Below are 15,163 nucleotides of genomic sequence, written 5' to 3'. Positions count from 1 at the left end.
TCAACATAAAAAGCCAAACAAATTGTAGAGCAGTCATGGACCCAAAGGTTGGAATAGTGGAGACACGTGTGGAATGACAACCCTTCAGCTTCATTACTTGTTTTCTTTTCATTTGCCTACTTCCCCTCTCACCCTTCCTCTTCTCTTGAAAGGTAACACTCTAATCCCTGGAGCCTCAGATACTATCAAGCTGCTGTTTGCTTTCCCAAAATAAGGAAAGAAATTTGACACGGCAGCAACATCTTGGCTGCCTTTTCGAGGTCACTCAATTTATGAAGACATTTTTATTGTTATTTCATCTGCCTATTTTTCTTCTACAATCTTTGTGTAAGGTATGGAGCCCTGCTGATGAATAACCTATCTCGGGGAGAATCAGTTATTTCTTCTTCACCTCTTCCCTGTATTCCCAGTGGCTGCCCCCAACTACCTCCCTCAGCTTGTAAAACTGGCTGCTGGACATTTTGCATGCTGAAGAAAATCACTGTTTTGCCTCCAGCAAGGAACATAAATGTTGCAACACTGACTCCTCCTCTAATGAAGAAAGAGTGAACAAGTGCACGGAGTTGAGATTTTTCTCCCAGAGCCCGGGTGCTAGGGACAGCAGTACAGAGGCTGAAATCTGAAATACGGAGACACTGTCTTCTGGGCTGGGCTCCTCCACCCCTTGTGTTTTTGATTCTTACTCGCTCCTCTCTGGATTTTACCTGCTGTTAGCAAAACAGCTTTGCACACCATGGATCTCCATGTCGTTTTGCAGGAAGTGCTCACGGACTGATTCTGCAGACTTTGCTCCCCAGCAAAAGTGAGTAAGCTACAGACAGCCAAATCCGCGGCTGCTGCAGCCTCTAGACCAGGGGCTGCGTTGTCGGTCCTAGCTCCCCAGCTGCGAGTTCGAAGCCAGACCTGCGGGGAGGGGAGCAAGGGGAGCAGCCAGGCGTCCCGGGCTCCAGAAAATGCCTAGAGCTGGCAGCGGGACTGCCAGACAGTAGTAACTGGGGGGGGCAAACCCGGGCTGTAACCGCAGCCAGCATAAATGTTCCTTCTTAAAGCGGCTAAAAATACTAACACCAACCCGCCTCCACCTCTGGCCACTAAGCTCATTTTCAACCACACGCAGCACCCATTAGCATTAAAAAAAAAAAATGTATCGTCAGATGCACCCTGGAGAATGAGTTTCGGTGTGACTGCGGAATTCTCAGAATGGAAATGATCTAAGTCAAAACGAAAAGACAAATAATAGTGGGCAGGGGAGAGAAAAGGCTCAGTCAGGTGATGCGATTGACATCCAGGAGGACATTGGGTTCTCCCACCATCTGTGTCAGCTGGCTCCCTGGTAGCCCAGGGGAAAGTTTGGTGTTACCTGTGCTGACCCGACCCGAAAGGCTTGGCTCCCCACTCCCCCCGCCCTAGACAAAAGGCAGTGGGGATAATTGGCAGGTAAGCCACAGCTGCATTTTAGCTCGACTACTCCCCCCTCCCCCCCACCGCGGATCGCAGCAGGGGATCCAAATGGAGGAAGCAGAAGGGAGAGTAGTAAGAACTGCAGGCAAATGGGGCTGACCTGAAGCTAGAATGCCTTAGAGGCCCGGTCGAGCCAGGGCAGGCGTCCTGAGACTTCTCGGTTGGGAAATATCTTTTTAGTGACCTCTACCTGTATGGTGCGGAAGCAGTTCACTGCTGCCTTAGCAGCAGCAGTTTAGTATTTTCTGTTGTTGGACTTGGATAGGTTTGCGAATAATTACTATTAATCAGAAGGGATTAGTTTTTCTTCATCCAAGTCAATTGGCAAAGGTTTCCCACTTGGGTCTCCTATTTCTTGGTCAATAGAGAGAGCTTCTAATGCTAGCCCTGTTTCTGACTGAGCAACTTTGTTCAAGGCACCTACCCCTTTTGGGTCTATATTTTCTTTGTAACATTTAGGGAAATTGATTGTTCCATATAAGTATATGCACACACCATTCATTAAATTATTTGTTAAGTATATGCCATGCTACATATATTTATATATATTTCTATGCACTTATACATATACTTACTGGAATATAAGTATTTATTAGTGCAAGAAGCAGATATATGCATGAAGACATGCAGTTTTGTATAGCTTTAGTAGTTAAAATTGGGGAATTGTTGTTCATTTTGAGAATTAAGAACGAATATTCTCATCATGAGAAGCAAATGTACTTTTGGATCATACACAAAGTTTCGTAGGTAATTTCTGTGAATTTTAAATCACCCCCACCCAAGATCCTACCCAAACTCTATGTGAATATTCCTTGCCTAAAGAAAGGGATATTTTGGAGAATCCTTATCCAGATCATCTCCCCAAATCTCTGCTTCTGGTCATTGAGAGTAATTTGTAGCTTTCCCTGGGGTCTGGAGTCAGACAAGCTGTTACAAGCCCTTCTTTCATGAATGAGCACCCAGGACAATCAAGGTATTTCCCAAGTGTTTCACCAACCCCTGCCTAGCAAAATTTTGACTGACTTTCCTAAAGTGATGGATCACCTGTAGAGATCTAGAATTTTTCATTTCACTTAACTGAATTTCCTTCCTTAGGGCCAAAACAAAGTGCTGTTGGGGGGGGGGGGGGCTGCACTTTTTCTTCAGTGGACTAGAGAGTCAAGCCCATGGAAACTATAAAGCCAGCAAGACATTAGTGCTTAGGAATAAGACAGACAGGCCTCCACTCCAGGCTCCTAAAATCTGGAAAGTTAAGTTCCTGAACTATTTTGAGTCTCCTCTCCAACCATACCATCCCCCCAATCCAGCACTGTAAAATAAAGAACAATATATACTCTTCTTGTGCTGTTGGTAGGCGAACTGGTGTGTGTGTGTGTGTGTGTGTGTGTGTGTGTGTGTGTGTGTGTGTGTGTACCTGGTCTATAATCAAAGATAAACTGTCATTGTTAATATTAATGTGAATTTTATTTGACTAGTCTCATGTCTTCTTTAGAGCAGCTTACTCTCCTATGGGACTTCTGTCGGAGAAGAAAAATGAGTAAAATCAGTTCTGGTCTAGTTATTCTCAAAGCTGAATAGCGGGTCAGAACTGAATTAGGTTTGCTGCTTCACCTCTGTCAAGCAGAACTTCCTGTTCTGACAGCAAGTAAAATGGCATAGGTTCTCAACCCTTTCTCTCAATTCCCTTTTGGCCAGTAGTCTTAAATACAAAACAGCTGCTTGTGCTACAAACATCTCAGCATGAAACTGTGATTGACAGTCTCATCTCCAGATCAGAAATGGCCTCCACTGTAGTACAACTGACATAGACTTAACTAATTCAACTAACATATCCTTTACCAACCACCAACACCACACCTTGTTCCTGCTCCAATTCCTTCAGTTGCAAGAAAACAGTTGACACAGAATGTAAGAAAGAAATACCAGAACCTAAAAGGGAAATTGAACACCTTCAAAATAGCCATTCCAACAATCAATAAGTATATTTATCAAGGACTTCTTCCTTGAAAAGATGATAGTTGTGATACCTACTACTCACTGAGTTTTTAGGACATACTAAATTCTTGTCTAAATTACCCAAATTAACTTTCATTTCAACACTGCCAAGTATAAATTACTATGTAATATTTTTTAACTATTTATTTATTATTTATTTCCTTTTGTTGCCCTTGTTGTTTTATTGTTGTGGTTCTTATTGTTGTTGTTATTGCTGTAATTGTTGAATAGGACAGAGAGAAATGGAGAGAAGAGGGGAAGACAGAGAGGGGGAGAGTAAGATAGACACCTGCAGACCTGCCTCACCTTCTGTGAAGTGACTCCCTTGCAGGTGGGGAGCCAGGGCTCGAACCAGGATCTTTATGCTGGTCATGCGCTTAACCCGCTGTGCTACTGCCTGACTCCCACTACTTAATATTTTACAGATAAAGGAACTGAGATTTATAGACAAGTCTACATAGTTTTTATTGAATGAAAGTCTGAACCAGAACCCAAACTCAGGTCTGACTTTTACACTTTTGTTTAAAAAGTTGTTAAAATAATTAACACTTATATGTTTTAATGTTATACATATTTCAGATATACAGTAATATAATTCAACATCTATATATACTGTTCAGAGATCTTCTGGGTTGTTTTACGCTATGTAAACATAGGCTTTGCATGTGATACATATTAACTGGCAACAACAAAGAAATCACCTGTGGAGAGCAATTTTCCCTACCCTTCCCAAGTGCATCCTAGACTCAAGATAGCAATACTCAACCTCAGCCAGTAAAGCTGACTACCAGTCATTCACTTACAAAGAGAGTCTCTTAGGTTGAAAAGAATTCTGAAATTATTGCTTTCTTATCCTTTTAGAATCAGGATGCCATTGACATTTATCTCTGTTAGCCATTCATTCATTTAAAAAACACTTGCTGAGCTCTGAATAAGAGAAACAAGGTCCTCAACTCTTGTAAAAATTCTATGCCAGAGAGAGAAATCAGGCAGGTGAACAAATACTTCAATAATTTCATACATTGATAAAAGTGAAGGAAATGAAAAAAAAAATGTGAACAAAATAGAGACTGAGGCAATGGAGTAACTTTAAATAAAGCAATCAAAGAATATTTTCACAAGAGGGTCACTCTTGAACTGAAACCTGATTAATAAGAGGGAAATAAGCCAGTGAAGGTCTAAGGAAAATGCTGCTCCAGCAGAATTCTTCAAAGAAATACCCAAAAGTGGGATGAAAGCATCATTACCTGTAATACAGTGAAAGAACCCCTTAGCAATCAAGTTGGGTTTATGGAGAGAAAACTATTGTTTGAACACCTACTATATTATTCTAGGCTATAGTATGTCCTTTATAACAATATCATTTAATCTTATAAAAAATCTAGTGACTTACTTAAGTCTTGATTTGATGTTAAACAAAGGCATATAGAGAGTAAGCTGATAGCCCAAGATACAAAAAATCATATTTTAATTCAAAGTCTCATAAAATTTTGATAACACAGTCAGTGGAGCCTTTCAGAGTGTTACTTCTGGGAGATAGTGAAAAAGTCAAAGGTAAAAAACTTAAGTCTATATTTGATAGCTAAGTGCTATCAGTGATATCTGTCTGCTGTCCCTAATTTCAGCTAGTCCTTTCTACACTTAATTGTGCAGTGTTGTAGCATAAGCCACAAGTGGCCATCCAGTACTTGAAATGTGACTAGTTCAAACTGAGATTAGCTTCAGTGAAAAGTAAAACCCCAGAATTCAAAGATATTGGACAAAAAAAATACCATATTAAGTTCACACTGATTCTATATTAGTACTAACATGTAGTATTTCATGTATTGATATAGGTGAGACATCTTGTTAAATTATTTTTATCTATTTCTTTTACTTTGTTTTAATGGGTTTGATGGAAAAATTTAAATCACAAACATGATTTCCACTGAATAGTCTTCATCTAGACTATCAAGTTGATGAAAATACGATTAGAAATTTTATTCTCATTTTTCCTAAAATTATCCTCTATTTTTGGCTCAGACTCCTCTTCATATCTGTCACAAAAATCAGTTATTTGGTGAAGCTGTTAAAAGAGGTCACCCCTCTGCTTCTTTCCCTACCACTATTCTACTGCTAAGTAAATAACAATTTTAAGCTCACTAAATCATGTCATTGTAGGATTTAAAGAACAGTATTCAAATCACGGTGAGTTACACTCATTATCAAGACCTAGCATCAATTTTGAGACTTGATTCTAAGTTGTACCTTAAAACCATATCACAGGACAATGGTTTTGTTTATAGAATTTAAGAGATAATCTGGGATTCATGTTTTGTTTTGTTTCTTTTTAAATTTTTTAAAAATATTTTATTTATTTATTCCCTTTTATTGCCTTTGTTGTTTTATTGTTGTTGTTGTTATTGATGTCATAGTTGCTGGATAGGACAGAGAGAAATGGAGAGAAGAGGGGAAGAGGGAAAGGGGGAGATAAAGATAGACACCTGCAAACCTTCTTCACCGCTTGTGAAGTGCTTCCCCTACAGGTGGGGAACCATGGGTTTGGACCAGTATCCTTATGCTGGTCCTTGAGCTTTGTGCCACCTATGCTTAACCTGCTGTGCTACCACCCGACTCCCTGGGCTTCATGTTTTTATGCGGAGCTTATTAAATAAGTCATCTCATTGTGGTGATAAGTAGTTCTCTTTCTCTGTGCTCCTGATTAAAAAGTTTGAACAAGATGCACTCCTAGCTTCAGGAAGGAGCTCTAAGGAGAAACAGGCCATTTCACTTTCTTTTTTGCCACTAACTAAACTGGCCTTTAAATGGTCAATGATGTAAAGATAGAATTGGTTCCTGCAGTTTCATTTATTCCTAAAGACAGAGCAATCAGATTCTGGTGTTAGAATCTGGCCTGGGCTCTACTTCTGTGTACTGAACTATGCCTTATCCTCACCCTCCTTGCCTATGCCAACAATACTGTAGTAAGTTCGGAGTTAATGAGATAATGGCACATAAAATTCTAATGAATAAATGCACTATAAAAATATTGGCTGTGGTTACCACTAATAACCTGAGGGTGGATGAGCTCTGCAAATATCTGCTTGCAGTTTCCTTTCTGTAGCTAGAAAGCACAATACAAAATGCTTTTTGAGATGCTCTGATAACATTTGCTCATATCCACTTGAAATCTGAATCTGGGGGAAATTGTTGCTAAGAAGCTGACATAAGTGAATTTTATTATCTTTACATCAACTGCAAAGCATATCTTTCATCACCTTCTAAGTCAGGGTTTCATGCAAGCCTCCGTGGGATAAAATAAGAGAAGAATATAAGAAAGCTCTTGCTCTGAAAGGATATGTTATCTGCTCTAAAATATGGGCATAAGCAAACAGTATTAGTAGATTTCTCTAAGTGATATGTGAGTGATGCAGCCAGAAGTTGGAGATTGCTGAGAGTAGCATGCCATAAACTATAAAGCAAATTTAGAAAGAGTATGTAAAACCTGGACCCTGAAAGGATGGAAGTTTAGGTCAAAAACAAATGAAGATGGAGAGAATAGATATAAGTAAGTAAGGAGAATGGCAATGAAAATGTTAATTTGGGATTGTGAAAAAGAGTAATTGTAGTTACTGGGGAATCTTTTGAAAAATGATTAATGACTCAACCTTGTCTCTGTAGTTTTCATTTGATCAATTGAGCAATGGGACTCTGTATCAAGTGTTAGTGATTTTTGTTTTTTCCTTAATTCCCCAGAATATTCTAACAGGAAACCAGAATTGAAATCACTGAGCAAAAACACACGTATTTGCGTCATAATCATGGAAAGTGAAGCTAGAATGGTACTATTTAATTTTAAAGATTTTTTTAACTTTATTTAATTTTAGAGGGAAAGAGAGATCAGAGCATGGCTTGGGCATATGCAAGAATCAAATCCTGGACCTCATTAGTGCAAATCCTGTGCTCTACCCATTCAGATGCCTCCCTAACTGCAAGGGTTGATATTTTTACCATTTGTATTAGTACTTGATGCGGGTCCTTGCGCGGGTCCTTGAGTGAGTCCTTGCACTTTGTGCCACATGAGCTTAACCCCCTGCACTACCACCCCACTCCCTGTATTAATATTTTAATAATGGCTGCAGGGATATAGTTCCACACAGTACCCACAATCCATGTTCTGCACCCTTACCCAGTCCTTATAACTACCACAGTTCCAGGGGTGGAATTTTAAAAGTGATTAGGTAGGAGCTAGAGGGAGTGTTTTTTGTGAAAATTTCATATGTTTGTATATTTCTATGAATCGTGATTCTGTCTACTTGGACAGTGTGATTAAGAGGCATAACCATCTGCCCAGTTTCAAAACTTATGTTCTGAAGTCAACCTTAGCAATTAACCTCTAAGAGATGCCTGAATCCACCAGGCTATGTGTAATCATCCTAAAGGGCCATTATCATATATGCTCATTAGTGCCCCCAGCAGTTATTTTATAACAATTAGTCAGATCTCACCTCTCCAACCATACAAATTGGAAAAATGGAGTTTGATTGATTGCTCTGGGGCCTTGAAGCTAACTGGTTACATTTCTTGGCAATTACAGCCTTGGAAGTGGCTCAGATCAGGCCTAGTCCCATAAGCTAAATATGCTGAATGGTGTCCTGGTCTTGGTCTTTTTCCATCTCTCTCCCTTTCTTTCCCACTCTCTAATAAACATGTAAGATTTAAAAATAAGGGTCAATTGATGGTGTTCCTGGTTAAGCACATGTTCCAATGCTAAATATTAGGTTCAAGTAAGTCCCCAGTCCCACACCTGCAGAAGGAAAGCTTTGCAAGCAAGGAAGCAGTGCTGCATAGCTGGCTCTCTCTCGCTCTCTTGCTCTCTCATTTTCTCTCTCTCCCACTCCCTATAACTCTCAATTTCTCTCTATCTATACCAAATAAAGAAAGTTTTTGTTTGTTTGTTTGTTTTTGCCTCCAAGGTTATCACTGGGGCTCCAATTCCCTTGCTCCTGGAAGCTATTTTTTCCGTTTTGTTGCCCTTGTTGTTTTATCATTGTTGTTGTTATTATTGTTATTGTTTCCACTGTTGTTGCTGTTGGTTAGGACAGAGAGAAATGAAGAGAGGAGGGGAAGACAGAGATGGGGAGAGAAAGAAAGAGACACCTGCAGACCTGCTTCACCGCTTCTCCTTCCCCTGAAGGTGGGGAGCTGGGGGCTTTAACCAGGATCCTTACTCAGGTTCTTGTGCTTTGCACCATGTGAGCTTAACCCACCAGGCCCCAAGGGGGGGTGGATATATATATCCTCCAGGATATATATATATATATATATATATATATATATATATATATATATCCTTATTGCTGGAGCTTGCTGCCTGCATTACGAATCCACTGCTCATGGAGGCTATTTTTTCTTTTCTTTTCTTTTCTTTTTTTTGTTGCCCTTGTTGTTTATTGTTGTTGTAGTTATTATTGTTGTTGCATAGGACAGAGAGGAACGGACAGAGGAGAGAAAGACAGAGAGGGGAAGAGAAAGATACACACCTACAGACCTGCTTCACCGCTTGTGAGGTGATCCCCCTGAAGGTGGGAAGCTGGGGCTCGACCTGGGATTTTTATTGGGCTTTGTGCCATGTGTGCTTAACCTGCTGCGCTACAGCCCAGCCCCTAAGAAAATATTTTTTAAAAAATAATTCTCAGCCACTGAATTCCCCATATCTTACTTGGCATCCAAAATGAGTCTGCCTAGTCTCTTTTGTTCTGGAATAATCTGTACTTAGCAATATTATTTCTTTTTTATTTTTAAACATATTTTAATCTTTATTTATTTTATAGAGACAGCCAGAAATTGAGAGGAAGGGGGAGACAGAGAGAGAAGGAGACAGAGAGACACCTGCAGCACTGCCTCACCACCTGTGAAGCTTTCCCGCTGTAGGTGGAGACCAGGGGCTCAAAGCCCGGCCCTTGTGCACTGTTAATATGTGCACTCAACTAGGTGTGCCACCCACGGCCCACAATATTATTTCTTTAATGAATGAATTAGTGTTACAGATCAGTAAGTTAAAGATGACTACTGAAGCTGTAATGATGAATATCAGAAACCCAAAGGCAGCCACGACAACCCTGGAAGCCCCAAGTATACTGTTTATAGTCCCCATTCAAATGAAAGCTGGATCATGCATACTTATAGCTCATCTAGTCTTCTGGGAAGGGAGATTTTCCTCACCCTAGAACTTTACAGAAAGCTGTTCTTATTTCTCCTCTCTGAAGTTCCTGCTCACTGAAAGGATATTGATTTTTGTTACACTAAAAATAAATAAATAAATAACAGAAAGCCCAGCAATGTCTACTACTGCATTTTTAAAGAACTCTTTATATGTCTTGGGAACTTCTGGGTTTATTGCCATTGGTAAGACTGAGGAGTCTTTATGAAATGTAGTGGAAAAACAGAGTCTTCGCACGACAGCCTCTTAAAGACAAGAAGATAGGTCAATTTTGTGCCATTCCTGAAATGGTTATTTGTTGGTATGCATGAGACCCCTTCTGTTTCATTTGGTTTAAATCCCCCCTGCTTAACACTATTCTATCTACATAACCACTTCATTCTATTTACATAACCACTGTTAACAAGTTCCACCCTCCCTCCAGGGCATTTGTGGTTCAGTGATAGGATTCTCGCCTAATCTGCCCCCTCTTTGTCACACTCTGATTTTCACCAGCCACTTTTCTCTCCACCCTCTCTATGTCACATCCTGTTTCCACCCTACTTGGCAAGTATATATAAAGACAGCATTGTGAGTTGTACTTTACCTTGAGTTTAGCTTAGCTCGGCTTAGATTGTGCTGCGTCCTGCATGAGTAAAGAGATACTGCCTACAGCTCAGCCATGAGTCCCTGATCGTCTGTTACCCGCCCGTGAAGCCAGCCCATTGAAAACAACATAACCTGTCGAAAACAACAGTTATTTTCTTTTTCTCTATCTCCTAATCCATTACTGATTTAAGAACAACTTTCAATAACTATAGCAAAAATGCAAGCCTCTGAAATAGTGATTCTCCACACTAATTGCACATAAGAATCATCTCAAGAGTTATAAAAAATAATGCACATGCCCCACCCATAGAAGCATTGAATCAAGATTCTGGGATTGAAACCTAGGCATTGTATTTATTTATAGTTCTCCATATGATTACTGTGTGCATCCAAGGATAAGAACTACTACTCAGCTTAGATCCAAATTTTAACTACTTTTCCTCTTTCTTTGCCTTATTTTTCACTTTCATGACCAGGAAAAAAAAATGAAAGCATGTAAGCCATATTTCTAGTTGGATGGCAACATTCATTGTACTCTCTGGCAAGCATAATTTCTAGCATAATAATGTTATTTACCTATATCCACTAAACTCATATTCAGGGTGGAACTGTATGGCCTCCTGACTAAAATTTGTGTATATGCAGTTTGAAAATTAGGTTTCTGGGAGTTTGTGATTATGCGATTGAAAGATAATGGTTGAGCTTCTCTGCCAGCTATATGTTAAGTTTCCAACTGCTGTGATGATTTTTAGTTAATGAACACTTGCTTTCCTGTCTTGGTCATTTTAAGTCAATTATCTCTGTTTCTTCTCATACACTTATTAAAAATATAATTATAGCAATGTTCTCTAGAGGTTTTCACTGGGTAGATTTACAAGATGATTTAGCAAAGAACTAACTGTGTTGTATAAAATCAGGTTGTAGAGCTTCTTAGTTTCATTCTAGGCTAGGAGAATCACAAATTTATGTTTGGAAAATGCTGATTACATGTCACTTTCAATAAAAAAGAAGCCAGAATATGGAAAATTATTCTTGAATCAATTTGAGAATAATTATCCAGGGCCCAGTTGAGTCTGAGATGACTCAAACTCTTTTCAGAAAATTATATGGATACCAAAAAGCCAGACTTTTTCACTTGATTAAGGAGCATGGCAGGGGTAGATAGTGTACTACTGTATTTTTCTGAGAAATTAAGATTGTAGAATTAGAAGATAAAAGATTATTGGGTCACCATGGGTCACATAATGGTAGTTATCTTTGAGAGACAGGAGAATGGGAACACAGAAATTTGGTAGTGGATGGAGTGTGGATGTATACCCTGTAATCTTACAATCTTGTAACCCATTATAATCACAAAAAATGTTTTAAATGAATAAAAGAAAAAATATTATTGGGTCAGTGAGATTGCTCACCTGGGAATGTGCCCACTTTGTCATATCCCCAAGGCACTAGGGGAAGTTTCAGTACAGTAATATCTCTCTTTCTATCTGGAAAGGTCAGCCTGGAGTAGTGAATCCCATAGTAAAACCAACAACTACAAAAACAAAAGAAATTATTAAAGAGATTGCAGAGAATAGTAAGGGCAAAAGTCTGCTGTTAACCAAGTATATTTATTCTCTCTATTAACATGTATGGAATGTTTATTTATTTATTTTTTTATTTAAGAAAGGATTAATTAACAAAACCATAGGGTAGGAGGGGTACAACCCTACACAATTCCCACAACCCAATCTCCATATCCCACCCCCTCCCCTGATACCTTTCCCATTCTCTGGGAGCATGGACCCAGGGTCATTGAGGGTTGCAGAAGGTAGAAGGTCTGGCTTCTGTAATTGCTTCCCCGCTGAACATGGGCATTGACTGGTCGGTCCATACTCCCAGTCTGCCTCTCTCTTTCCCTAGTAGGGTGTGTCTCTGGGGAAGCAGAGCTCCAGGACACATTGGTGGGGTCTTCAATCCAGGGAAGCCTGGCCGGCATCCTGATGGCATCTGGAACCTGGTGATTGAAAAGAGAGTTAACATACGAAGCCAAAAAAACTGTTGAGCAATCATGGACCCAAAGCTTGGAATAGTGGAGAGGAAGTGTTAGGGAGGTACTCACTGCAATCTCTAGTGTACTTCTGCTTTCAGGTGTATATTTTGCAGTAGCTTATGGATACGTGTGAACATAAGCTCTCTCTCACAGAAACTGGTGTATATCTAGGTTATGGGACTTTGTTAGAAAGTGAACCACTTTTTTTGTTAGAAAGTGAGATGAAATTAGAGTGTACTATAAAAGGAAAGGTCTCACTCGAGTAATGAAGCTGAAGGGTTGTCATTCCACACGTGAAGTCTCTGGACACAGTCTGAGGTGAAGCATGTTGAGGTGGCAATCGTTGCGTTGGTTAGGTTGTGATCGGCGGATGCAATATTATTTGGTATGGATTGGGAGAGGCGTATGGAATGTTTATAAGTGCCAGAGATTATTTTAGGTGCTGGAGATAGAATGATAAAGTTCTTGTTCTCATGGAGTTATATTTCAATAATAAGAAAAAAAAAATTCTCTGAGACCTGGGAGGTAGACAGTGGGTAGAGTGTTGGACTTCCAAGTGTGAGATCCAGAGTTTGATCCCAGGAACCACATGAGTGCTACTCTAATTATCATTCTCTTGCTCTCCCTTCTCCTCTTCCTCTCCCTCTCTTTATCCACTCCTCTCCTTCTGAATTTCTCATTAGTGAATAATAAAAACAAATCTAAAAATGTTTTCACATGGGAGCCTGGTAGTAGCACATCTGGTTAAGTGCATATATTACCATGCACAAGGACCCAGGTTCAACCTTGATTCCCACCTGCATGGAGGAAGCTTCATAAGTGGTGGAGCAGTGCTGCAGGTGTTTCTGTCTCTCCTTATCTCCCCCCTCAATATATTTCTGTTCTATCAAATGAAATAAAGTTTTTTATTTTTTTAATGTTTTCACATTAAGAAACAAATAAGGAGGATCAGGCAGTGGTGCAATGGGTTGAGTACACATATTGTAGTGTTCAAGCACCAGGGTTTGAGCTCCCAGTCCCTATCTGCAGGGTGGGAAGCTTTATAAGCAGTGAAGCATTGCTGAAGGTATTTATCTCTCTTCTCTTCTATATTCTCTTCCCCTTTCAATTTCTCTCTGTTCATATTATATATCCCAGGTAGAATGTGCACCTTACCCAGGTTCAAGTCCTGGAACCACATTGGAACACCACAGAATCCATACCACGTGAAGTATTTCCCCACTGCAGATGTGGATCAGAGCTCAAACCCTGGTATTTGCACATTCTAACGTGCACTCAACCTGGTGCACCACTAGCTCCTCCCTCATTTGTTTCTTTTTGCTTCTCTTTGTCTCTCTCACCCCCCCCTTTTTTAAATCTGAAATAAAAAAGAATCTTTTCAATGTCAGCAAAGTCTTAGTGTTTGTGACCAAGTCACCCCGTAAACTTCTAATCTATAAATGTCAACTAGCGTTGGCCAAAGAGCTCACTTGGACAGTATGCTGCTTTTGTCACATGTGCAAGGCAGGTTTGACCTTGGCCCCCACTGTACTGAAGGAAAATTTAGTGCTATAATGTTTCTCTCTCCTGCTCCTCTCCTCTCCTCTCCTCTCCTCTCCTCTCCTCTCCTCCCCTTTCCTCTCCTCTCTTCTCATCTCCTCTCTTCTCATCTCCAGCACACACTCTGTCTCTATCTGAAAAAGTCAACCCACATCAGTAAGTCCCAGACATCACTACCACCCACTTCAAATATAAGTGTTGGTCCAGAGTAAGAAATAGTGGAATTGTACATGTGCAATATCCTGGTGCTTCCAAATAAATAAATAAATCAAGTAAGTTCACTTAGTAGTATGGAGACTCAGTGAAATAAATGAATCAGAATCTGAAGAGGGTATCTTTAAATAGATTAATGCTCACTTTCCCATTGATTTGCAAAGATGTATTTTAAATGATTGTAAAGTAGGATTACAAAATTTTCTCTCTCTGAGGAGGTAGCATTTGAACTAGTGCATCGATGTTAATGAGAAATTCATGCAGAGATAATGGAGAAAGGAGAATAGGCAGAAGGGACAGTAAGAGCAAAACCCCTAAGGTAGGAAAAGGTTGTGTCTGTTCAGAAAAAAAAAAAAAAAAGGCTGGACTTGGGGAGGGAGAGCAAATCAGGGAGGAAAACTGCACAGTTTATGGGAAGGAGATAGGATTTCCAGTACTTTAAAGAAGTCAGTGAGCTTTTTCAGCAGGGCAGTAATGTGTTTTATGTTATATGTTAGAGAGTTCTCAGACTTATGTGCAGAAAATGACAGCACACTGGGAGAACATAGGAGTCAAAGAACACAGAGAAAGGTAAGAATGGGTCAGCAAAGGTAGCAGTGGGTGAAAGGAGTCAGTTTCAGGACAGTATTTGCAAGTAGTGTGAGCCTGGCTTGGGCAATATCAGACCTCTTCCTGAGTGAAATAATTAATCCTGTCCCATTGTTGCTTGACCCACAATGGAATAACAGTTAGTCCTACTTGGAAATATTAGGGATTTTGACCTTAACTTACTTAAGCAGAAAAAAAAAATGTGCCTGTCCAAGGAGAAAATTTGGCTTGTTGTTTTCCTTTTCCTATCCATAAAAATGTCATAATATCTCATTAGACTATTCTGGTACATCAGTAGCTTTTGATGCTGTGCTGGAAGTGTCACAATCATGTGGCTAGTGTATCTCCTTTCTGAGTATTGTGACACTTCAGCTGTATTTACCAAGTCCTTCATGTTATCAAGTGTTTATAGATGGTTATTTACAGTGAGTCTGTTTCTCCAACTATAAATATAAACATCATAATAATGATCATGTAATGGATACTTATGTCTAAAATGTTACTTTAAGAATTCCACATACCTTAAACTCATTCAGTCTTCTCAG

The 15,163-nt window shown here is 39.7% G+C and overlaps 1 protein-coding gene across 4 annotated transcripts in view; it reads left to right on the top strand.

The window, feature by feature from the left end:
• The first annotated feature begins 546 nt into the window (after positions 1 to 546).
• PRLR (prolactin receptor) overlaps positions 547 to 15,163 on the top strand; it is a 290,378-nt gene continuing 275,761 nt past the window's right edge. For all 4 annotated transcript variants that reach the window (XM_060191222.1, XM_060191219.1, XM_060191221.1 and 1 more), the window contains exon 1: positions 547 to 802. In XM_060191222.1, the coding sequence (XP_060047205.1) occupies positions 744 to 802 (59 nt within the window). In that variant the 5' untranslated portion in view covers positions 547 to 743. The remainder of the gene's footprint in view (positions 803 to 15,163) is intronic.

Source organism: Erinaceus europaeus, chromosome 5 (genome assembly GCF_950295315.1).
Source record: "Erinaceus europaeus chromosome 5, mEriEur2.1, whole genome shotgun sequence".
Lineage (NCBI taxonomy): Eukaryota > Metazoa > Chordata > Mammalia > Eulipotyphla > Erinaceidae > Erinaceus > Erinaceus europaeus.
Note: the sequence above shows the minus strand (reverse complement) of the source record. Positions and strands in the feature narration are given on the sequence as shown.